The sequence below is a fragment of the Stegostoma tigrinum genome, chromosome 10 (assembly GCF_030684315.1).
Source record: "Stegostoma tigrinum isolate sSteTig4 chromosome 10, sSteTig4.hap1, whole genome shotgun sequence".
NCBI classification, from domain to species: Eukaryota; Metazoa; Chordata; class Chondrichthyes; order Orectolobiformes; family Stegostomatidae; genus Stegostoma; species Stegostoma tigrinum.
Genome location: NC_081363.1, coordinates 59,000,440 through 59,027,435, shown reverse-complemented (window position 1 = coordinate 59,027,435; position 26,996 = coordinate 59,000,440). Strand labels below are relative to the sequence as shown.

At 37.6% G+C, this 26,996-nt stretch overlaps 1 protein-coding gene across 3 annotated transcripts in view; it reads right to left on the bottom strand.

Annotated features, from left to right (window-relative positions):
- Positions 1-5,351: 5,351 nt before the first annotated feature.
- egln3 (egl-9 family hypoxia-inducible factor 3) overlaps positions 5,352-26,996 on the bottom strand; it is a 44,264-nt gene continuing 22,619 nt past the window's right edge. For 2 of the 3 annotated variants that reach the window (XM_059649199.1, XM_048538210.2), the window contains exons 2-5: positions 14,825-14,944; positions 13,737-13,873; positions 7,967-8,040; positions 7,025-7,874 (exon numbers count right to left, since the gene is read on the bottom strand). In XM_059649199.1, coding sequence (XP_059505182.1) covers positions 7,843-7,874; positions 7,967-8,040; positions 13,737-13,873; positions 14,825-14,944 — 363 coding nt within the window. In that variant the 3' untranslated portion in view covers positions 7,025-7,842. The other variant, XM_048538208.2, reaches the window with a different exon arrangement.

Genomic DNA, 26,996 nt, shown 5'->3' with positions numbered 1-26,996 from the left:
TACTTATCAGTCTGTATGGCTGAAGGCTGAGAAATTGTCCCTTTGTCAGAAATCCACTTGGTCTTCCATTAGATTTCTAAACATCTACCACAGATTTTTGTGGACTTTTTTTATAGATGGCCACTCCTGTTCCCATGGTATGCTTGCTTCCAGACACCAGTTTTATGAGATGTACCAATGTTTATGTTATCCTTCATAACATAAGAAACTTTTTATGGATATCATTGGATTCAAAAATCCAAAATAAATTTGTTATAGTTAACTATTCAGTACAATCTACATTCTTCATATGCCTAAGTGCCTGGGCTAATGTTAAACTAGTAGATTACAAACAGCAGCATGCTTCCATCGTGTCTCAGGTCATGAAAGTAATTGGAGGCACATTGGAGTATGAAACCTACATATCCTCAAGTAACAGCAATGATATATGAGGATGTCTCCTAAACATCTACTAACACACTGGCTGTAAGGCATAACAGCCTGATTTTACGGTTTATGCTAACTAAATGGCTTGGGTAGACTGTTTTAGGCACACCAGAGCAGCAAGATTCACAATCATTGCCACATGTCTCCAGGGCTGTAATGTAACTGGATTTGCTCCTGGATGACTTGCTCCAGCAGTATCTAGTGCCAAATCAAACCTGGTCAGTGGGCTCAGGAATTTTTTTCTTTTTTCATTCACGGGATGAGGGTGTCGCTGGTGAGGCAGCATTTACTGCCCATCCGTAATTGCTCAGAAGGCAGTTAAGAGTCAACCACATTGCTGTGAGTTCTGAAGTCACACACAGGCCAGGCCAGGTAAGGATGGCAGTTTCCTTCCCTAAAGGACATTAGTGAACCATTTGGGTTTTTCTGACAAATTGACAATGGATTCGTGGTCATCATTAGATTCTTAACTCCTCCGTAGCAGGATTCAAACCTGAGTCCCTAGAATGTTATCTGGGTATCTGGATTAATAGTCCAGCAATAATATCACTAGGCCATAGGCAGTAGGATCCATCATACAAAATTGTAACTTGGTCACAAAGACCAACTGTTTAGCACCAATATTGCAATTGAGTAGTTTTGATATGCTATGTATTCTGTTATTAATTTCTTTGCTGGGAGACACATAATGTAAAGATTTCATTAATGGAATGAGGTGGAAGTCATACTCTAGCAAGGAAGCCAAATATGATAAGCTAACTCTGTTCAAAAACATATCCGCTATAACAATGTAAAAAAATGGCATGATAGTAACCAATTTCACATTCCCACTTCCTTGCAGTTAGGTGTCAAAATATTTTCAAACCATACTTACAAGTAATGATTTCATATATGAATAACTATTAGTTTGAATTTTAACATTTTCTGTCAAATGGCTTTTGTTACCTATCTATTATTGGGAAGGGACTAAAATCGTCAGCAATCAATGCTCCTTCACATGTCTACAATTGGTTAGCAAGGAATCCTATACAGTGAGTCACTTTTTAAAAATTCTAAATTAAATTACCCTTTGGTGCCTAACTCTTAGATTGCCTGATCAATTTAATAATAGACATTATAACAATCCAGATGAACTAGGATAATATCTCTATAAAACATGGGTGGTAGCTTTTGGAATATAAACTAGTGGTGGCCTCAGCCACATAATCCCCAAACATGGAAGGGAATTGAGATTATAGTGGTCACAGGAAGTCACATGTTTCAACAACATAGATGATCTGTTCTTTTCAAAATAATGCTGTTTTGATTTACGGTCATTGATTTACAGAAATTCTGTACAATACATCACAACATTGTGTGAAAACAATATTGGGATATTTTTGGATCTATTCATTTGAAAGCAGCAAAGATTATTATTTAAGCAGAACATGTCAGAATAACTATAATTTTGATAAATAACATGTTTCTTAACAGCTTGCTCCTACAGCAGTTTCAGTGGTAGTATAAACCTACAAAATACTATATAATTCATGGAGCTAGAATGTTTTAGCTCATTAACCAGGTGTAAATTGAAAAATATATTTTTGTGTCAATGCTTACCATTGGATGTAATTAAAACATACTCTGGCTGCTTCCATTCCATGCTTGAAGGAGCATTTTAATTTTCTTTTTATATCGAGTTCTAGAAACAATATCTCAGCATGTGCTAAAACTCAATGCTGTAACCTGCTCCAGTTGCAACTGCAATTCTTCACTCACTTCCCATGACAATTAACAGATATATCACTGAAATCTATCACAGCATTGCTCAAACTTTGAGTTTTAAGTTGCTGAAAATCACATCAATTATATTTTTTCATATAATTGCTAATTAAACTTCAATGAACCTCCCAGGATTTTAAACAGGATGTGCAAATGTAACATTGCATTAAGGCTCACCAAGCATTCATTTTGGAAAGTTCGCTTGACAGTTTACTGCCTACTATTCTCAGCCTATGTTGACAATTAAAATGATGTTTTTGCAACCTAACTGATGAAAGAAATTCTGTAGTGCTACACTGGAGAACGTTCACACCAACAAAAACATTCTTTAGTACATCAGAATGGATGCATGAATAAATGAGGATTGCAAATTGCACATTTTACTTGAGGCAGATTTCTATTTTGTATCTTAGAATCATAATGCAGCACAGTATAGGAGCCTATAACAGTTCTTCCAAGAGCAAGGAAGGCATTTTGTTCCACCATCCAGCTCTTTCAGTATTTCTATGCAATTTTTTTGTGGATATGTATTTAGTTTCCTCTTGTAAGCATTTACCATATTTGTCACTAAAGGTTGGAAAAGTTCATGTTTTCAGATGTTGCTAGACCTCCTGAGCTTTTCCAGCTACTTGTATTTGTTCCTGATTACAGCATCTGCAGTTCTTTTGGTTTTATTTAATGTTTTCATCCATTTCTTGGTCTAAATTTGTAAATGTAACTCAAAAATGAATCAATTGATTTAAATGACCAATACTTAGGTTCTTTTTAAAAAATGTTAACATTGAGAAATTGGTCTAAATGGTTTCTTTTTTAAAGAATGGGTGAATTTTATTTGGAACACTGTGTATTGTCTGAATTGCTGTGCAAGAATTTGTCACAATAGTAAAAACATGAACAGCATTTTCACAACAGATCATGCATATGGGTTACCCAAAGTCATCTCAGCAAAATGGAAACTCTTAAAATACTTTTTCAACTTCAAGAACATCAACCAGGCTGGGAAAAACTTCAAGGAGGCTTTAATACACCTATAATAATGTGAACTCAACATGACATGTTCTCCTGAATGCTCTCTTGTTATATGTGTTTCTACTGACTTAACAGGACTTGTAGTTTATTGTATTGTGTAAAAAAGATTCTAACAAGATATTTTGCTGACCATGTTATATTTGAATATCACCTTTCAAACATAGAAAATAGGTGTCTTATTCTTTTCAAATGCTTCATGATGATAAAGGCTCTTATTAAATCTCCTTGTAGCCTTCCCGGCTCAAAACGAGCAAACCACTTCTCCAGTCTATCTAAATATAATCTTTTATCTCGAAAACCATTTTAGTAAGTGTTCTTCTATATCCTCTCCAAAGTCTTTATCTCCGAATTAGATGTAATATTTCTTCACTTATTTCTTTTATGCATGTTATAAATTTACAAAGTCTCCATTATATAGTGCTGGGCATCTTAAAACACATGAGGGTGGATAAATCCCCGAGACATGATCAGGTGTACTCTAGGACTCTTGTGGAAAGCTAAGAAAGTTATTGCTGGGCCCCTTGCTGAGATATTTGTACTATTGATAGCTGCAGGTAAGAAGCCTGGAGGTTGCCTAATGGGGTGCCACTGTTCAAGTAAGGTGGTAAAGAAAAGCCAGGGAACTACTGACCAGTGAGCCTGATATCAGTAGTGGGCAGGTTGTTGGTCAGAATCCTGAAGGACAGCACTTATTTGAATTTGGAAAGACAAAGACTGATTAGGGATAGTCAACATGGCTTTGCACGTGGTAGATCATGTCTCACTAATTTGAATGAGTTTTTTGAAGGAACAAAGAGGATTGATGAGGGCACAACAATGGACGTGATCTATATGGACTTCAGCCATGCAACAAGATTCCTCATGGAAGATGGTTAGCAAGGTTATAGCACATGGAATACAGGAAGAACTAGCTATTTGGATATAGAACTGGCTTGAAGATAGAAGACAGTGATGGTGCAGGGTTGCTTTCCAGACTGGAGGCCTGTGATCAATGGTGTGCCACAGGACTGCCGTTGGGCCCACTTTTTTTTGTCATTTGTATAAATGATTTGGATGTGAACACAGGAGGTACGGTTGGTAATTTGCAGATAACACCAAAATCGGAGGGGTAATGGTCAGAGAAGGTTACCTCAGAGTACAATGGGACATTGACCAAATGAGCCAACGGGCCGAGCAGTGGCACATGGAGTTTAATTTCGATAAATGTGAGGTACTGCATTTTGGAAAGGCAAATCATGGCAGGTCTTACACATTTAATGGTAAAGTCCTGGACAGCATTACTGAAGAAACAGATTTAGAGTGCAAGTTAATAGTTCCTTGAAAGCGAAGTTGCAAGTACGCAGGATAGTGAAGCAAGTGTTTGGTATGCTTGCCTTTATTGGCTGGGAGGTCATGTTGCAGCAGTACAGGACAGTGGCTGGGCCATTTTTGGAGTACTGCCTGCAGTTCTCGTCTCCCTGCTTTAGTAAAGATGTTCTGACACTTCAAAGGGTTACTGAAAGATGTATAAGGATGTTGCCAGGGTTGGAGGGTTTGAGCTACAGGGAGTGATTGAATTGGCTGGGGCTATTGTCTGGAGTGTCAGAGATTGAGGGGTAACCTTACAGAGGTTTATAAAATCATGAGGGGCATGGATAGGGTGATTAGTGAAGGTCTTTTCCCTGGGGTGGGGGAGTCCAAAAGTAGAGGGCATAGGTTGAGGATGAGAGGGGAAAGATTTAAAGGGGACAGAAGGGGCAACTTTTTCACAGAGGGTGAAGCATTTATGTAATAAACTGCCAAAAGAAGGGATAGTGGCTGGTACAAATGCAATACTTAAAAGGCATCTAGATGGGTATATGAAAAGGAAGGGTTAAGAAGGACATGGGCCAAATGCTGACAAATGGGACTGGATTTATCTTGGATATCTGGTCAGCATGGATGAGTTGGACCGAAAGATCTGTTTCCATGTTATACAGCTCTATGGCTCTAAGTACGCCCTCAGTAATATTTGCATGCGTTACATCAGTTCAAGAAAATTTTGTACACACTTCATATGCTACCTTTGAATACAGTGCTAATGTCAATACAAAATCTTGAATTAACAAACTACCAATTTCATATAGCTAAAAGTAACTACATCATTTTTTTTTGTGGAGTCTGTGGTCCTGCTTCTATATCACCAGGAAACCTTAACCAGATTTAGTACCCATTAGGTCCTCACTTTGTCCACCATGTCTTGCCATGGGCACTGACAGCCAGTTAAATATCTGGTTGCTCTTCAGCACCACTGAAAGTAGTGATCTATGCTCTAACATCAGTGATCCTTCCTTACAGCACCAAAGGAAGTGGGCAGCTTTGGTCTGGAAACAATGTTGTGAGGCTGTGATATGTTGCTCAGAGTGGAAAAGGAATATGCAGGGACCGGATAGCAATGCTGTAGGGAGCTTTGGTTAGACACAGTATGATTGAACAGGAACCTCCACCCTCTCAAGAGCACAGCTGGCTTGCCATGTTTTATCTGAAAGCTTCACCAGGTGACATGGGCACCCTCTGTCACTGGTAAATACCAGCATTCGGGGCAATGGCCAACATAATAACCATATTATCAGCAATTCACTGTGCAAACAAGTAGCCTGTTACTCAAGTCTTTGGTTACGGATCATTGTACTTGTAAAACAACTAACTGTTAGATAATAAAATGTGAGGCTGGATGAACACAGCAGGCCAAGCAGCATCTCAGGAGCATAACTGTTAGAGTTTTGTATCTTCTGTAAGTACTTTCAGCTTTAAATTTCCACTTATCTGTGTTCAGTAATGAAGGTTGTTTCACAAATAATTGAGGACAAAAGACTTTTTTTTGCCTGAAACAATGCAGATGAATAACTTTGAAGCGTTAATGGAGAATAAGAAAAACAGTTCTAAAGGTTAAACATACCATACCGTATCTCATGTTTCTAGAACCTTGTGACCATTAGTACTTCATATCAAAAAATAATGACTCATATTTTTCAAAAATCTTTACTTCTCCAATGAAATGTTTAACAATCTCTGGTTTATATAGTGAAAGATATATTCATTCTTTAAAAAAAAACTCCCAGCCTGGAGATCAGCGTCCTACATTCCTCAATATTTCTCAGTTTTGGCTAGTAAATACTTTGAAAAATATAAATAATTGTATACATTTTGTAGAATAAGCACACTTTTTTTCAGTGTTCAAGTATAAATACCAGCAAAGACTACTTCAGCCAAACTGCCTGTTACAATGCAAATTTTATGTCAACAGGCATAAAATTCATTTAGCATGCAGATTTATGTAGCTCCCAGCCACATGACATCCTAGGCAGTAATGAATTGAGAACTTCTTGGTCAACTGTTAAAAATTAATGGTGCCAAATATGCTATAAAGCAGCTTTTATAAAAAAAGGAAAGATTCATATTTTGTCTATCATGAAGCAACACAGGATAACTGAAAACAAGACCAACTGTTTAAAGTAAAGAATAGTTACATGGAACCAGAACCGCCAAAAGGTCAATAACAGTCATTTAATAATGTTGCAGTAAGAGGAGAGAAAACAAAAACTGCACACAACCATATTGTATAAAATCATTTCTGAGTCCTTACAGGAGGAACCATTTTATTATCTGGCAATATAACTTTTATAGTTTTCAAAGAAACCTTCCAGTACAACTTGTTTATTGCCACTACTGAATTGCCAAATTGTTGACCAGCATACACGATGGCATCCAGGTGCAAATTCAGTAATTTTGTAGCTCACATGTTCAAGTTACGTCAGGAATTCCCATGGAATTATACTTCCCTATTAAAAGGCAACAACAGAAAATATTTCACTTATAATGTTGTGCTCTTTCTTCAGACATAGTTAACACAAGTTTGATATAGTAATGCACAATATGCTCTCAAATAAGAATAAACTGAAAATCATTGGAGAATAAAAGTAAAAGACTTAATGAGTTTAATCACAGTGAAGTGCGATGAAGATTATTCATAGTAACATTAGGAGAAATGTGTTTCTTTTGCACAATGATATATTTAGCTTCCATATAAATAGAATAAAGTTAAATAAAGCTGTAAGGTTATCAGGTTTATTTACATGTTACACAAAAGTTGAACAAACAAACATTCTTAATAACAATCAGTAGGTGATGGTCAAACACCATCAATGGTGGAATATGAAAAGATGCCACAAATAAAATCATTCAACTACTTTTAAATAAAAAAAGACAGCCATCAAAATTATTAATCAGCGCCCTTGCAATCTGGAAATAATATATATAAAGTGCAATATTAGACCTAATTATGTAAAATGGTCATAATATTTAACACATCACACTTGCTATATTCTTACGCATAATTACATTGACTTTGAATTTTATATTGTGCAATGTTGGATTACAGATTGATTCTGCTAAATACCTTTTCATTGAAAGGTAGGTTAAACAGCAGCCAGTACCATCTCTATTATAGATAAGAGCAGAAGTCAACATACAACTATTATTCATAAGCATGGCATTTTAATAGGATTATTGTGGAAGGACACTTGTCTTTGGAGTTGATGAAAAGGTCATGTGAATTACCACTGTTCAGAGGCTTAGCTCATCAGTCAAGTTTCACCACTGTTACAGTCATGACGAAAAGCTTGTTGCTTCTCCAGAAGCTGAAGAAGAAGAAAGGAAGTTACTAATATAAATAGTTCATATTATTTATATCACTTTTTTAGAAAAAGGTCAATCAAAATTCATATTTTACCTGTGCGATTACGGTACCTAGTTCTGGCTTCAGCTCTCTCCTCTGCATCAAAGTACCATACCGTGATAGCATATCTGGAACACAAAATTTTTAGCTTTGTTGAAAAAGGCACATTTTTTCGAAGCTTTTCATCTTACACTCTTTAGAGCAATTTTCAAGAAATACCAAAGAGAAAACAACATTTACACTGTGCAAAAAGTGATTGCTGCTTGGTTAGCAAATGAATGCCGACAGGCAGAGGCATTGACAAGGGGAATGCAAAGTTTCTGACAGTTAACTACCAAGCTTTGTTTCGATTTTAAACTTGGAAGGCTAACACTGATTTCTCAAAATATTGCCCTGAAAAATTAACCACAGAATGGTTGTCATCTATTTTTTAGTGTTGAAACAAGCACAGTGCCTGTACATGTTTCATCTATCTATAACCTTATAAGTCTTCCTGCTGACATGATAGCCCTAAATTTGATTGCCTGAATAATGCTCAAATGTATTTCACAAATGTAGGCCAACTGTAGATTCACATCTAGTGTTGGATACCGTATTTGGAATTTTGCAAGCATGGGCTGGTTAGACACAGTTGGTAACTTGCTTGTTGTGTATAGTTGACAGGATATGCTAGTTGATATGAACTGCCAGTCTTTGGGATGTACAGCCTACATTTATTGCATCACACTGGCACTGAAATTTATATATTGCATTACCCATTTATGTAACAGAAGGGGCTCTCAGCTTGATGGCAGCATACTGCTAGTGGCAAATAACACTAAATGTTGCCACTGTGCAGTAGCAAAGTGAAATGGTTAGTGTCACCTGTTGTTCAAATCTTAGATTACCCTTGCAGAGTAAATTATCTCCAATGTAGCTTACGAAATTTTCAGGACCAAAAGTGATAACATTTCTCTTCAAACACCTTAGGTACTTTCATAAGATTCCTTTATGCCCTCAATCATTTAGAAAATTATTTTGAAATCTTAAAGTCCATCTTGATATGAGTAATGAATCCACAGATAATTTGTGACCTAACACCGCCTGGGCTTTCTGTCCTGCCAGACTTTTCACTAAACAGCAGGTTTGCAATTTCCCACTGCTATCATTTATCAACTATTTCTTAAACAGTGGTGAAACAAATCACAACAAAACTTCAAAACAATAAACATTTTAAAATTTGCATATTGGCAATACCTTGTCTCCAACGCATATATTGTGGGAAAGAGAGGACATCAACTGTAAATTTTATTTAATTTTCCTGTTTTAATCCCCTCATTTCATCAATGGTGAACAAACATTATTTAATGACACAAAGATGTTCATTCCTCGCTGGCAACAGTTTCCCCTCAGTTCCTTAACAGAAAAGTATTTGTAGGGGATATCTTTATATATCCGACTTCTTTGGAGTTTGATAAAGGTTACAACCATTTTCTGGTTATGGGTCACAGTGTGTAATACATGCTACATGAGCAAATATATGCCGCAGAACTCGAGCAAATGTCTCAAAGTGTAGGAGTTCCTTGAAGTGATTTTTCTTTCACAGGATAGTTTGCATTTTGTATGGCTACAGAAGGCAGCTGGATGCCTTTGTAAAGAGAACATCTGGATTTGGATTATTCATTGCCTTCTTCCTTCTCTGCATTTAGGAGTTGATAGCCCAAGTTCTAATGTAATGAGCTACTTGTTTGGGGCTAGAAGAAGTGCTCTCCTGGGAGTGGGTTAAAAAGCAATTGGGGCAATTAAATTGGCTGTAATTCCATGTGTACCATTCCTGGTGCCAATGTGCCCACACCACTGTATTTTTACTAATGGTGTGGGAGATGTTGAGCAGTCTGCCTTCTTTTGGGCTGAATAAGGCCCTTAATTGGCTAATTACCTACAGACATCTTCCCATGTTCACCATGATATTTCCAATGGTCCCAAGTGAGAAGTCTGGAAGGTCTCCTCAGGCTGCTACGGGACAAAGTGCCTGGACATCTACACAGCATCATCCTTTCTAGCTTGTCCATCCTTACAGCCTCAACCTCAACCTCATTAACTCTTCCAGACTGTGCTAGCCTCAACAGCCAAAGCCATCACCCACTTCTGACTCCAGCAAAGATCTCCATTGGGGTCTGGATGCAATCCAAGTTGAAGACTCCCATTACTGATACTACTTGAGCTAAAGGGCTGCCAGCTATCTGATTGGTCCGTGTCCGTTAGATGTAATACTTGTCCTAAGCCCAATTGTTGCTACAAAGAGTGGTGAATGACTGTAGGGGTGTCTACCAGAGCAGGAGCTAAGTGAAACAGGCACACTGCTGAGAGATAAGACCCTGCCCATAAAGCTGAAGTCATTGTTGTTGATGTATAGGGTTCGTTAATACCAGGATATTCCAGGAGAAGGGACTCTCAGCATTTAACCAATGCTGAGGAATCTTGCTCTGTGCAAACTAACTGTTGCATTTGCTAACCTTGATTTTTTTTTCTGTTGTTTAATACTTTGGGGTATGATAAAACTGCTGTAATAATGCAGATCATCCCTTTAATTGCTAAACATCTGGAACTAAATCTCAGATTTTCAAGCATCAGCCAGAAATCTGACCATCTAACTCCCTCTCCTTGACATTCAATAGCATTACCATTGCTGAATCCATCGCTATCAACATCACGGAGTTTACCATGAACAGAAACTGAACTGAACCAGCCACTAGGTCAGAGGCAATTCTGTGCTAAGTCACTCAAATCCTGTCTTCCCAATACTTGCCCATAAGGGACAAGTCAAGACTCTGACGGAATACCCTTTTCATACCTGGATGGAAATAACTCCAAGAAAACTCAAAAAATTTCAACACCATACAGGACAAAACATCATGCTTGACTGGCACACCAGCTAACACCTGCAACATTCACCTCCTTCACATTAATACACTGTGGAAGCAGTGCACACTTTCTCCAAAAATACACTCAAGCAACCCACCAAGTATCCATCAACAACACCATCCAAACTTTGACCTTCACCATCTAGATGGACAAGAGCAGGAGATACATGGAACACCACCACTTTCAATTTCCCGTCCAAGCTGCATACCATTTTGCCTTGAACTACACTGCCATTCCTTCACTGTCATGGTCTCAAATTTCTGAGACTTCTTTCTTAACAGCATATATCCACATTTAATTTGCTTCAATACCTAAAGTAGAAAAGGAGGATAACTTGCCACAAATCCTGAGGACATGAACAGTGGTTCAGGGACAAGGAATAAATAAAATTGATGTAAGTAAAACATTGGTATTGGGGAAATTCCCGAGACTTAATGATTTCCATTTGAGGGTGTTAAAGGAAGTTAGGGAACACATTGTCAACTATGATCTTCCGGAGCTCCCTTCGGATTGTTACTCTGCTTTTTAAGAAAGCAAAAGAGGAAACCCAGGGGACTACAAGTCAATTGGCCTAACATGTGCGATGGGGAAATTGTTGGAGTCTATAATAAAGGATGAGGTAACTGAACACTTTGAAATTTTTTTTAAATCAGGGAAAGCCAGCATGGCGTCATGACAGGTATGACATGCCTGAGAAAAATCACTGAAGTTTTTGGAAGAGGTGACTAAAGTAGTGTACAGGGGAATATCTATGGATGCTGTTTATCTGGGCTTCCAGAAGGAATTGGGTAAATTCCCACATAAGAGACTTAACAAAGGCGGAAACTCATGGAGTTAAGGGCAAATTAGTGACATGGCTAAAAAATTGGTTGAGTGGCAGTAAGTAGAGATAATGTTTAGGTAATCAAACTGGCAGAATGGCATGAATGGTATTCCACAAGGATCTGTGTTAGAGCCTCAGTTATTCACATTATTTACTAATGATTTGGATAACAGTATATAAGGTCAACATACCCCAATTTTCTGATAACACATAGTTAGACAGTCTAGATGGTAGCATAAAATTACAAAGGAATATAGTGACAGACTAAATGAATGGGTAAAACTGGCAGTGGAGTTCAATTGTTAAGTTATCTATTTTGGGTCAAAAAAGTTAGATTGAAGTGCTTTCTAGATGGTATGAAGTTAAATACAGGTGGATGTCCAAAGAAACTTAGGGGTTCAGGTGCATAGATCTTTAAAATGTGATGAACGTGTGCAGGAAATAATCAAGAAAGCTAATGGAATGCTGGCCTTTATATCGAGAGGACTGGGAGTACAAGGAGGCAGAAGTTATGCAGCAATTATACAAATCTCCAGGTTAGCCTCACTTAAGAGTACTGTGAGCAGAACAAGGCACCACATCTTAGGAATGATATATTGGGTTGGCGGGAATACAAAGAAAGTTTACAAGAATGACAGCTGGACTTCAGGGGTTAAGTAAGGAGATACTATGCAAATTAGGCTGGCTTTCTCCATAATTTAGAAGGTGAAAGGGGATACCTGACTGAAGTCTTCAAGATTTTAGCATAAAAACACAGGATAGATAAAGATAAAATTTAAAGATAAAACAATTGTTTGGTACTTCTAGAACAAGGGGAAATTGCCTGAAAATTAGTGCAAGATGATTCATGAGAGATATTAGGAAGCATTTCTACATACAAAGGATGGTAGATGTTTGGAACTCTGTTCCACAAATGGCAGTGGATGTTGGATCAATTGTTAATTTTAAATCTGAGATAAATTTTAGTGAAGCAAAGATTTCAAGGAGGCCAAAAGCAGTTACATGGAGTAAGGCCATACTCGGACCTGATCTCACAGAATGGTGGAACAGTCTCAAAGGGCTGAATGGCCTACTCCTGTTTCTATGTTCCATGGACTGCAGTGGTTCAAGAAGGTAGCACACATGCATTTTCTCATGGCAATTTGGGATATGCAATAAATACTGGCCTAGCTAGAGATGCCCACATCCCATGATCAAATAAAAGAATACAAGTCTTGATGCAACAGCCCTTCTCTCATTAAAGTGATCAATAGTTAGATTTAGATTCTGATTTAGACTATGTCTAGACAGCATAATGGCTTATCCAACTTTTTTGAGCAACATTACTATTGATCTCATAATTTCTTTTGAATCACATCATTATCTCAATGATATTTATGATAAGTAGATTTACTAGGATGTACTTTATTAAATTTTGTCAAAATCAAGGGTTGGAAGTCTTCAGTTATACAGTAATACTTGCAAATCTTTCAAAACTCAAATCTTAATGATAACATCAGGTGTTCATTTTGGCTTCAATCCCAAACTTTTGCAGAATCTTTATACAGGAATTTGGCTTCCACAAGTATGTAATGGCATACCACTGCTATTAATGACTGGAACTATGAATGATGGGCACACGTTCAAACAAGATCAGAAGAAGCATAAACTCCTTGACAGGTACTTTTTGCACAACAGAGCAGACAGATTTTTGAAAGGCGGGGGGGGGGAGGGATGTCAGAAAATTATCTTTTCCTTTTCATAATCTTTCCTCGCCATGCTTTTCTTCAATAATTTACCAAAACGTAGAATTTATAAACTTTAATTCAGCTATCATTTAAAGCTGACATTCAGGAATCTATGTATTGCTAACTTCAATACAGTTTTGCCATAAATTAAGTGACAACATGATTTCAAGTTTTATAACTAACACCAAGTGAAATAACCAAACATTTTGTACACTATGTTAGGAATATTGGTATGGCTTATTTTCTCATCTATTTGTTCACAGAATGTGGGCATTACCAATGGGTCAATATTTATTGCCTTCCCCAAGTATGTTTGTTAAGGTGGCGGTGTCTTACAGTTATCTCTACAAAGACTCCAATGAGGACATACCTGACAGAATATGCTGGTTGTACTTCGTGTGGATTTCTTCGATCAGACCAGAATAACAATAATCTATCAAACATTGGCTCAACATCAACTACATATGATTTTCCTTCTGGAAATATTCGAAGAATACCACCATCAACCTAAAAAAAAGTTTCAACAGATTGTCTAAGAAATATCAATTCTGGAAAGACAATTCAGGTATGTTATGAAAGTAAATGTTTTGCTGTAATAATTTTCAAGATATGAAAGTTAGCAAAAAAGTTAACAAAATTAAAGCACTAAAAATGTGATGAAATCAGATTATACCTATGATGCCTAGCGCTTTTAAACAAAACACGTAACATAGCCAGTATTGAATTTATTAAGGCAAGGATCAAAGCAAAAACTAAGGACAGTGAAATACTTCTTCTAACAGAAGTAACCAGCCACAACACACGATGCTGGATCTCCATTCCCTGGGTAACAGGCTACCATTGCCTGCAGAGATAAAATGGAAAAAATGTTTACTTGCAAGCAATTTTTCTTCACTAGAAGTGTTATTTCATGAAACTGTTGTGCCAACTGAACAAAACGATATTCTGAGTGCCAACACATTTTGTGCTTCTTTCATCATATATCCATAAATATCACATGGACAGTGGACAATCTGTTCCTGAGCTTGCACATCATTAGGTGTGGCTACCACTATGAAATTTGCAAGGACGAAGCATTGATGGCAATGTCTAACTTAATCTCTTTCCAGATTTCCGCTGCACATTTTTCTATAGCAACACCAATATTGAAATTTTGATTTCCACTGTGTCACAGCAAACAAGTTTTAACCGAGAACCCATGGTGGTCTGCGTAAAAACTGAAAAACTGCTTGACCATTATTACCTAATGCATGATGGAAATTAAAACAACATGTAACTAACACTTTCAAATGTATGACTAAACAAACATTAATCAATAGATTAGAAACATTTACATTTAAATAATAAAAAGATTATTAAAATCAGTTTGTTTTAGAAAGTGTTGTCTGAAATAAGACAAGCACAAACATAACCTGTATAACCATACTGCTATTCGTTAAAAAAACAAATGTCTCATACCTTTGCATCCCAGTTTTTATTCAGGTAATAAATACATGTCACACAACGACCATCACCAGTTGGATTGTCAACATGCCGGACATACCCTGTTCCATTCCCTGGGTAGCAGGCTACCATTGCCTGCAGAGATAAAATGGAAAAAATGTTTATTTGCAAGCAATTTTTCTTCACTTATTAGATTTTGATTATCCAGCAACAATGCAGGTTAGATTCACAGAATGGGTACAGTCCCTTCAGCACAGCAAGTGCTGGTTGTGGATGCCCTCTCTTTTGCCAACTTCATCAAAATGGCCCGCATTTATTGTTTAAAACTATGGAATCAAGCTGCTTCATTCTTTCAATAAATAACTAAGACTTCAAATTCAGATTTTTCAGTTTGTTCTTTTTTTTTCTTAAAACAAACTCATCCTAACAAAGATCATAGCAAGGTGACGGCACTTACCTTCTAAATCCACCAAGTTCCCACCTTGAAAAAGCTATCAGTTAACTGGGCAGTGCAGAAACTTGGCCAACAGCAATTAAGTTTCAAAAGCAGAATGAATCTCTAGGGAGCAATGAGCTCATTACCTTATCCATTACTTTAATTAAATTTCCAAGCTGCCTCTTTAGATTGGGCTGATCGTCCTCCCAATCAGTTAAGGCTAGAAATAGGCAGGGTCAGAAGCACATTTTAGTCAGAAGACAGATTTCTGAAACTTTAATCTGCCCCTCCCTGTCTCAACACAGGTTAAAACCACATGTCTTTTAAGTTAAAATTCAGCTCTAGAAATTGTTTCATAACAGTTGCTTGGCAAAGTAGTTTGTAATTCACTGTTTCCTTCTCTCTACTTTCATAAACAGTGGAGGTACATGTATGATTTTCAAATAAATTTGAATTGTTCCTAAATGAAATGTTGGTCCCCAACGTTTTTTTAAATCATGGTCTGGAGACCATCTGGCCTTGAGGATTTATCACTCTCATATTCCTTACTTTCTTCATTACTGTTATTTTGCTTCAGTTAACTTTGGTAAGTCATTGGCCTTGATTAAATATTCATTTCTGTTGGATGTCTGGCATGCTATCCACTTCCTCTACTGTAAATATTGACGCAACGTAATTATTTAACATGTTTGCTTTTTCAATTGATTCAATTCCTTTGCATCATTCTCCTTATTCATTAAGTAGCAATGTGGACACTGTTTACTGAAACTGATACCAGACACTGCATATGACAAAAGTGTGGTGGAGGCAACCTAAATCATAGATTCGGTTGGGGAAAACTGCCTCCTATACTCTAATCTTTCTACGCTTTCATTCCATTGTTCTATTTAGAAACTAAACGAGAGAAGTTTAAACAGCGTCAAAAATTATTCTTATAATTTTGCAAATAATTAACTTAAAGCATAGTGCATTGTCATGCCCTTCCCCCATAGATGCCAAAGAATGTGGTGAGATGGGCAAATATTGGACAATTTAGCCCTGGAAAGATACCACCTTCTTGCCACAATATTTAAGTACAGTTTGAGACAAATATTTTTCCAGGACATTTGGAAAGGTTTAGAGAGATATGGGCCAATCGTAGGTAAATGAGACTACATCAGTTTAACAAACCTTGTTGGCATGAACGAGTTGGGCCAAAGGGCCAGTTTCCATGCTGAATGGCTCTATGGCATATAAACTGGCAACACACAGGGGAGGGAGCGTTTAGGATTCAAACGAGGACAAAGCAATTGATTAAGAAGGGAAAAATATAGTACAAGAGTCAGCTTGCAGGAACATATAAACTGACTACAAAAGTTTCTATAGGCATGTGAAGAGAACAAGATTGGTGAAGACACATGCGCAGAAACAGGCTAATTTATAATAGGGAACGAAAAATGGCTGACAAACTCTGTAAATATTTTGATCCTGTGTCCACGAAGGAGAGCATATGTAACATACTAGAAGTGTTGCAGAACACAGGGTATAGTGAGAGGGAGGAACTGAGGGAAACCAGTAGTAGTAGGGAAAGAATATTAGGAATATTGCACTGGAAAAGAAATTGATGGGATAAAGGCCAATAAATCCCCAGGGCCTGGAAATCCATACTCCAGAGTACTGAAAAAAGTGCCCCTAAAAATAGTAGGTGCATTGATGGTTATCTTCCAAGATTCTATGGACTCTGGAAGAGTTCTGACAGAATGAAAGCATGCTAATGTGACCCCTCTATTTAAAAAGGGAGGTTGAAAGAAAACTAGTTATAGACCAGTCAATCTGACATTGTTAGTGGGAAAATGTTAAACACCATTATAAAAGATTTAAAAGCATAGCATTTGGAAACAGGATCAGGATTGGGCAGAATCAGCATGGATTTCTAATAGGAAAATCATGCTTCACAAATCTATTGGAATTCTTCAACCAACTAACTAATAAACTTGATGTGGAGCCAGAGGATGTGTTTCATTTGCATTTTCAGAAGGCTTTCAACGAAGTCCCACATAACAGTTCATTTTGCAAAATTAAAACGCTTGGGACTGGATGCAATGTATTGAAATGGACAGAAAATTTGTTGGCAGACAGGAAACAAAAAGTGGGAATGAAAGGAGTTATTTTCCAAATGGCAGGCATTGATTAATGAGGTACCACTGGAGTTAGTGCTAGGATGCCAGATAATCACAATATAATAAATGATTTAGATGGGAGAACTAAATGGCGTATCTCCAAATTTACAGATGACACAAAGCTGGGGGCAGTCAGCTATATGCAAGAAGCGAAGATGCTTCAGTGTGATTTTGACAAGCTGAGCGAGTGGGAAAATTCATGACAGATACTGTATATTGTGGATATATGTGACGGTATCCACTTTTGGAGCAAAAACAAAAAGGCAGATTATTACATGATTGGCTATCAATTAAGAAAGGAAGATGTGCAAAGTGACCTGGGTGTCCAAGTCACAGAAGGTAAGCATGCAAGTGCAGCAGACAGTGAAGAAGGCAAATGGTGTGTCTGCCTTTACAGCCACAGGATAAGTATGTCTTAATGCAATTATAATGGGGTTAGTAAGACAATTTTGGAATACTGAGTGTAGTTTTGGTCTCCCCATCTGAGGAAGGATGTTCTTGCTATGGAGGCCGTGCAAGCTTACCCATTCCTGAGATGGCAGGATGGATGTATGAAAAGAGATGAATCAACTATATTCTCTAGAGTTTAGAACAATGAGGGTGGGATCTCATAGAAACATTTAAAATTCTAACAGATCTAAACAGGATGCAGGAAAGATATTCCTGATGCTGGGGGTGTCCAGAACCAGAAGTTACAATCTAAGGATTGTGAGATGAGAAGAAATTCTTTCACCGAAATACTGGTGAGCCTGTGAAATTCGCTATCACATAGAGCAGTCGAGGGCAAAACACTGTACGATTTCAAGAAAGAGTTGGATATAGTACCTGCGGCTGAAGGGAACATAGTTTATGGAGGGAAATAGACTATTGAGTTGGACGATCATCATGATTATATCGAATAGCTGAGAAGGCCCAAAGGACTGCTCTTATTTTCTATGCTAGAATTGACCGTATTCACAATATTCATTAGTATGACGTTGCATCTCGGGGTACAGAACTTAAGGACAGAGTTTATATATGCTCCTGAGTGGAGTGTTGATTTTTCATCCTTGGGTATCTTGGAGTTTATATGAAAAAACACAGGAAAAATCACATCCGTCAACTACATTTTACGGATGACTATGTTCTCCAGGCTCACAATCCTTCAGACCTGCAACATATAACAACATAGTTTTCTCCGGTGACTAAAAATCAATTTAAAAAGAAAACTGAAGTCCTTCCTCCCAAGAAGAATATGAACAGCTAAGCATCACCATCGAGGGAACGGCACTGAATGCTAAGAAACAATTTACCTATTTGGGAGCATCATCTTGTTTAATGCAACTTATTGAGAATGAAGTGGTCAATAGATATGCTGAAGCAAACAATGAATTTGGCTATCTCTACAAACAAGTGTGGAGTAGCCACAGCCTTAGAGACCAAACAAACTCAGAAGGTACAAAACGATAGGTCTTAACACTCTTCTGTATGGTACTGAATAACAAATGCTGTACACTTTGTACAGCACTTCCATCAGCACTGACTCTTTAGCATCCTCAAGATCCACTGGCAGGACTGCATCATAAATACTCAAGGCCTGAAAGCTCCAATATCACAAATGTCATTGCCAACTGCATGGGTTAGTCATGTAGACAAGATGAAAAATAGTCACTTGCCCACGATCATATTGTATGGACAGCTGGTCAGTGGTAGAACTGTGGACTGGCAGAGCCCCATGCAAATATTTCAAGGATTCATGCAGAGGTCCCTCTGCATAGCACGGTGATTACTGCAAGCAGGAAACAAGCCATAGATCATGATGCCTGGAGATGTTGCATCAGAAGTGCTGTAGACACCTTTGAGATTCAGCAAAGTACCACGCTGTCAGAGACTAGGCAGAGGAGACTAAATCCATTTGTTTGTAGCAGCAACTGCATCTTCACTTGCATCTGCTGTGGGTGCATATGCCAATCACAGATAGGCTTGAGTAGGTACCCAAGAGCCTGCAACCAATGAGTTCAACATTCCTGAATTCTTTGATCTTGGAGAAATGCCAAGAAGAACCAATTGGGGGCAAGATTGAGGGGTGGTCACTGAACACCAACCTCTGCTCTTGCCTCCAACATCACTCTCCCCATGGTCCCCACCCAGCGAGTCCTGAAAAAGACTTAGCTCTCGCCACTGGATCCCCTGAAGACAAGGTCTTCAGCAATGACCTCTAGGGCATAAAAGATGCTCGCCTCTGAATGGCAAACTGTTTCTGGCAAGATTGGATTTCAATATCACGGCCTGTAATTTCCCAAGAAACTTGCTGGTCAACTCTTAACAAGATTTTGGCAGTCAAGATCTTCACAGGATCATTGGAATTCAATTCAACAAGCTTCTTGGTTGGTGTGGATGGAGAGTCAGTCACCATTGAACACACCTATTCCCATACAGAGGCAGCAAAATGGAAAATCTTAGCCATAGTTTGCTTGCTGCAAATGTGAAGTTTCACTTGTATGTGTTCATTGAAAATTAGAATTACTTAATGCCCTACTAATGGGGCCAGACAGAATCGATTACTGGGTAACGCCATGTCATTGAACAGCTGCTTTAGACTGAAAGGCTTAGGCTGATCATACCCTTGTCATAATAATCATTGTTGGCCCATTCTGTTCAATGGATATAAACACATTGTTTGATTGTCAAAAATACAGCAACTCAAAAAAGTGGCAAAAATTATACACCTGAAATACAGTATTATCATAATCTACATAATGTCCGTTGAGGGTGCAGGTAAGAAGGCTTTAAGAGTTTTATTACAATAAAGTTGCATTAAGTGATTTATGCTGTAAATATAGTAGTGATGTGTATATCCCCGCATAAAGCTTTTATTACTTAGTGTTTTAATTATACAGACTTCTTGATTAATTTTCATATTTGTTCAATCGGCATACTCCTAGTCCCATCGATACTGCTTAATGGAAAAAATTGTTGTAATAATACAGTTAACGGACTGAAGGAGGGGTCATTGGACCCAAAACGTCAACTTTGATTTCTCTCCACAGATTCTGCTAGACTTGCTGCGCTTTTCAAGCAATCTGTTTCTGATTTCCAGCATCTGCAATTGTTATATTTTCAGTTACAGATCTTTTAAAGTTAAAGATGCCTGCTTTGGGATAAAAGTTTTAGTTTATATAAAATGCTTCACAGAAATTCATCTAATCAATTCTCTTTCAAATATACAGATCAGATATTTTCCTTTGAGTCAGGAAACACAAAGTGAGGCATTTTCCAACACTCTGTTTATGATTTCTGAAAATCAAGAAACTCCCTCAAGTTTTTAACTCTCTGGGAGTCAGGGTCAGGCTGCAGTCAGTAATGTCACACCAAGAAGCAGGCACATGGTAGCAACACAGGCATGAAGGCAAGCTAACCAGAAGGTCCATCTCAGTATGCTAGGGCATTGTTCCAATCCTATACAGGGTTGTTAGACTTCATATTCCTCATCCCTCATGTCTCCCTGACCCTTCCATGCCCTTCATATGTCTTTCATATCCCATGGCCCCTCCAGTCAGATTTTCTCCTTCTATTTCTTTTTCATTGCCCCAGGTCCCTTTGATACCTTAACTATTGTACACATGCCACTCCATCGTTTCTCCATCCCCGCTCTTGCAGTATTAACAGAACTACTGAGCCATTTGCAAGCTTGGAAAGTTTTGAAATAGTCCTGAAACCAATGCAATTAGCAAAGACATTTTGGAAAATTGTTAATGACAATTAAGTTTGATTCACTGATACTATGAATAGCTGTGGTTGATTTGACAATTTTATGACATTATAAGATCATAAGTTTTTTTGCAATACAGCTTATCGACATCTGTTTGCTGGATCTATCAATTGTAGGGGCATTTCAAAAACTTATATAGTTATACAGTTCATTGGTTCTTCATGTACTAGATATTGGAAGAGAAGGTATGGAGCAAAACGAGTAAATACTGGGGTATTGTTAAGACATTTTAAAAGAAAGCTTACTTGTCAAAAGGTTCATGAATCCTCAGCAGGCTTCCCCAATCACAAACTGAATTTACCTAATGGCATTCCCACTGGCTCCTTTAATCTTTTATGTCAGGATAACAATATGAAATTCAGACGTTACCTAGCTCTTATAATGGCAAACCCAGCATCACACGATGGGTTTGTGGGGTTGCAACCCAATAGATTTCAAACTGGGATAAGATGGTATGGGTCAAGAATACAGTAAACTTGAAATCCTGATCCCGTAGGTCTCATTTTACCCATTTCGGATTTAATTCCAGGCAGGTGTGGAGCCTTATTATCAAAAATGTATGCAAGAATAATTCAAAACAATTCAGGAATCAGCACACAATGTGATGGAGTGAATACAGTGGTCAAAGATTCGGGGAAGCCTGTGTCCAAGCTGTGGAAGACTTGATGTCTACATCCAAGAGCTGTAAACCACTTACAGGGCTAGCAGCTTTCCAACCCAACACTGTCATTGTGCCCTTGGTCAGGAGTGCATAAGTCCCCAAATCAGTCACTACTGAAGCCCAGAATGCAGAAAATGGGTTCAAGGCTCTCTCGGACCAATCAGGCTGAATGCTGGAGATAAGGAAATTGGTTGGGTTGATTTCAAGGGCTGGAGATCTTTCAAGAGAGATACACACTGGAGAAGGTGTCTGTGGACCATAAGGTTCCTAAATCAGGGGGATCCAATCCTCTCCACCCTCGATAAACCTACAAAAGAGGCTGCCAAATTGGCCTCTCTAGGCGTCACAGAGCTCAACCACCACAGCACAAAACAATAAATGGTTCATCGAAGGAGTTCTATTGGCCTAAAAGGTTGGCAGACTGCACTCTACCTGACCTGCAAGTGGGAAATGCCAGTGTAGCAAAAAAGTGATGAGCAGAGCACCCATTGTACTCATCTAATTTTACAGCCTCCCAGCCACAAACTGCAAGGGGGTTGGTGGTGGTAGAGGCCCTGCATGAATTATGTAATAAAAAATTACATGCAGTAGAAGTGTCTTGTACGAGGAATGTAGAACATTTTAAGTTCTAAGTGTAATTTGCAAAATGCCAAGTTTTATATTCTACTCAACCTATTCTAACGCACACTCTAGTATTAAGCATGGGACCGAAATTGGTCATACACCTGCAATCTAAGCACAATGTGTACCCCAGGATAAAAAATATGCTGGATTCAAAAAGGGAGGATTGGATGTTTCTGCTTTTGAGGAAAAAAAAATGTACAGTCACAAAAAGGTGATTTTATCAGTATTGTGGTTCAGAGAATGAAGTTTTCATTGTAGGAAAGAGGAGTCGTGAAATGCAATCACAATTAACTAAAAATCTTTTATCTTAAAGTTACTTCCTTTGAATCCAGATCATTCAAGTGTTATTAATGATTTTAAAGACTAGGGAACAAGAGGGCAAATGTCATCATGAATGGCTGTAATTTTCTGATCTCAACCAATTTACAACCCCAACAAGAACAGATTTAGCATATTCTGATGTTCTAATATATTTAATTTGTTTTTTACTTAATCCATGGTAAATTTTTTTGTATCTATTAGCATTTTTTCTCAGAAGGACTTTACATCCAAAATTGAATTTTAAAAAATCTTAGAAAGCAAGTAGAAAACTACAGAAACATTTATAAAGCAAAATCAGTCATTACACTCATTTAATGATGCCGTATTTAAACTTTATGAAAGATATTGTGACAAAAAAAGCCTTGGCTTCAAGACATTGAAATTTATTTGATAGCACTGCACTACATGAATAGCCTGCTTAGAAGATGGATGAACCTAATACTTGGATCAACCACATTACAAGCATTGATCGCAAATCGTGCATATAATTAACAGCTGCACAAAAAAATTAGTAGAGTATTTTCTTCAAAACTCAAAATATTCCAATCTTATCTTCTGCCACTGACAAAGAACAGTTTCTGTTGGCAAGTAAGCTGAATGGAATGAGGTCAGTGTTATTCCTCTGTGTAGATCTGCAAATACTTCATGCCTTAAGTATATAGTGCAGTACGTGCTCACAATCATGAACTGAAAGCCACAGCAGTTGCAAAACTATTGATTTCATTCCAATAATTTATGCTTCAGTTTGGCTTTGCAAAGACAAGCAACACAGCTGAGGGACCAAATCCACGATGTACAGACTTTACCAGGTTTGTTTTGCGGTGTAAGTAAAATAGATCATAACATATAAATTGACCCAAACTTTTCAGCCCCAAAAATAATGCTTTCACATACACCTACCATCACTTAAATCCCAACTTCAATTTTTCAGCCAGAGAGTACTAAATTCATATTAGTACTCGCCTCAATTTCCTCACCCACACAGAGCTGACCCCATGCTGCAAACATCCAAAGCTGGTGACCACCCACACTTAGTTTATTTTTTATTAAAGGATTTTTTTGAGATTTTAAAAGTCGATTTATACACTGATATCTATGTTATTCAAGAGACAAATAGAACTACTAAACAACAACAGAAATTCACTAACAATAACAGCACCTGCTTTATGATTTCAGATAATACTATCAGATTGTCAAACACTATGCAAAGCAGTTTTAATAAATTGCTACCATACATACTGAGCACCCTATGTGAAAAATGATCCATATATTTTAAAAATACATAGTAAGTAAAATTATTTTTCATATGGCAAATTTTTTAAATGAGTAATTAACCCTTTACAGTAAGTTTTTATAAATAAAATTAGTGGAATTTTAAAAATGAAGGTTGTAATGTCAAGCTATATTTACATTCTGCAATCATCGTAATGTGATTACTACACATTCCTGGACTAGTACTTTAGAGACCTAGGCTACTAAGCAAAATTCAAATTCAAATCCCACTAACGGCAGTTTTGAGAATTTGAATTTAAAAAGTAATCTGCAAAGAAACAAAAACAGTTGTTGAGGTTAGTTGAGAGAGATAGTAGGAACTGCCGATGCTGGGGAATCTGAGACAACAAGGTGTAGAGGTGGATGAACACAGCAGGCCAAGTAGCATCAGAGGAGCAGGAAAGCTGACATTTTGGGTCTAGACCCTTCTTCAGGAAATGAAGACCCGAAATGTCAGCTTTCCTGCTCCTCTGATGCCGCTTGGCCTGCTGTGTTCATCCAGCTCTACACCTTGTCGTTTCTGTTGAGGTTAGTTGTTGAGATCGCTCAACTGGTTTAACAATGACCTTATCCATTCTGGCTGAAATGTGACTTTCTATCCCACACCAATGTGATTCATAATTGCCCTCTGAAATGCCATGACAAGCAACTCAAGCTTTTGTGGCAAGCATTTGATAACAGGAGTGAGTAATAATAGCTGCACTTGCCAGTGACTTCCATATTCCAAGCACGAACAAGAATAAAGAAATATAACATAAGAATTCAATTGCATTCTATCAAAAGTCACCATATCAGAATTTTAAATAAACATAAGGCCATTAAACAGATATCATTTTTAGCACCAAAACTAAGACTGAAGATTGATTTGATGGAACAGTAAATCCACTCAAATAATGGTGCTTTATGTTACTGAATTTTTTTATTAAAATTTGAAACAAAATGTTAATTTATTATGTCACTAGTTCAGCAGCAATTTAAACAATCAATGCTAATTATATCTATTAAAACGTCTGATGTTATTGCATTTATTCATGTTGATAGGTTTTATTAATTCTATATAATCAAATATCAGTCGCAGACAGATTGCCTGTTTGCACAAAATATGTTGGCATAGACTGGTATATATGCCACATTCCATTTTATGCAAGAGGTACACCGTACTGATTAAGGCTCCTCCAATGGTATCCAGGGCACAACAAATAGGACCCTTTATTCTTTAGGCGGTCTCCTTCCAAAGATTGGTTTGGGCTTGACTACTACTTCTCACTATTCATCAACATGCTAATATTCAGCCCCCACCCCTCTGTCTCTCCTAATTATCACAGCTGCTTACTTTCAGTAAGTTTACGGCCAATTATCTCAAGCACAATTAAAACAATGAAATCAATTTCTGTAACTATTCAGTTTACCATTGATTTGGAAAAATAATCAGGCTGGGAATGCTGAAATGCAATAGTGATTTCAATCTCATGGTTATTTACATATATATTGCTGTATTTTGCAGCGATTTAAAAGCCCGCCTTTACACATATTTGTTTTTTTTAATTGAACTGCCAGAGAAGACGCTGTGCACTTTTGGATTTACACTTTCTTTTTGAAAGAACAAGAACACAAAGGGCAAGAACACATGTTGCCATTTCTGAAAAAGTTAAATACATATCTTTCCATTCACAGCAGCTACTGTGACTGATCTCCCACAGCTTCTGACTCCCAGTTAATTAATGGATCATTCATTTCTGAATCAGGAACTGGAATGGAAAAGTAAAGCTTCATAATTTTAAAACAAAATGATGGGAGTATTCCAGGTCTGTGCTGAGTCAACTAGTCTCAACTCAATAAGGAAGTATTGGATAGAATCTCTGCACTTAAATTTCCTCAGACAGCAGGACCAATTGAAAAAAAGCGAATGTGGAAATTGCAGAGGCACTGGCCATAACCTTCCAGTCTTCCTTAGATTCAAGGATGTTGCAAGAGGAACAAAGCAACAGGAGTAGGCCATTCAGTCCATCATTCTGCTCTGCATTTAATACAAGCATGGCTGATTAAAAACATCAATGCTTTTTACCCACAACACCCCCCAAACCCTTTACACCATTGACAGATTTCTGATTTCAATCTCTACTTTAAACATATCCAAAGTCTGAGCTTCCACAGTGCTCTGCGGAAGAAAATCCAAAGTGAAGAATTGTAAACGTTACATCCTTGATCAAAAAAAGCCCAGCAACCTGAGGCTAGAAAAAGTTTATCCTTGGTACTGAGCAAGTTTCTAGAAATGATAATTTGGAACAAAATGAGTAGTCATAGGAAAAAATGCTATTAAAGAAAGATTGCATGCATTTGTAAATGAGGTGCAGAAACAGATGTCCCAGCTATCCATGCGCATAAACGATTGAAGGTCAAATTGAAAGAATTGTTAATATGTAAATCAGAACGGTATTGAGAGAAACAAGGGAGTTATATTAAAAATTGTACGAAACACTGGTTTAGTCTCAACTGATGATGTGTCCAGTTGTGATCGCCACATTATAAAAAAGGGAAGCAGTACAGGATGTGCAGAAAACAAAATCACAAGAATGGCTCCAGGGATAAATAATATCAGTTACACAGAAAAGATAAAGAAAATGGAAAACACAAGGTCGAGAGACAGTTGACAGAGGTACTCAAATCATGGTAAGTCTAGACATAGCATATTGGGACAACTACTGCCATTAGTGGAAAGATCGAGAAAAAAAAGGACAGACTTTGACAAAATAGGCAATGTTGACATGAGGAAAATCTTTTAAAGCTGTAACTGGTCAGAGGCTGGAATGCACTGCTTTAGAGTGTGGAGGAATCTCAGCTGAGACATTAAAAAGAAGACTGGATTATTATCTGAAAAGGAACCATTGGAGGACTACACAGGAAAAGGCAGTGGTACAGGTAACTTGATTCTTGACAGAGTGAATAGAAACTCTATAGGCCAA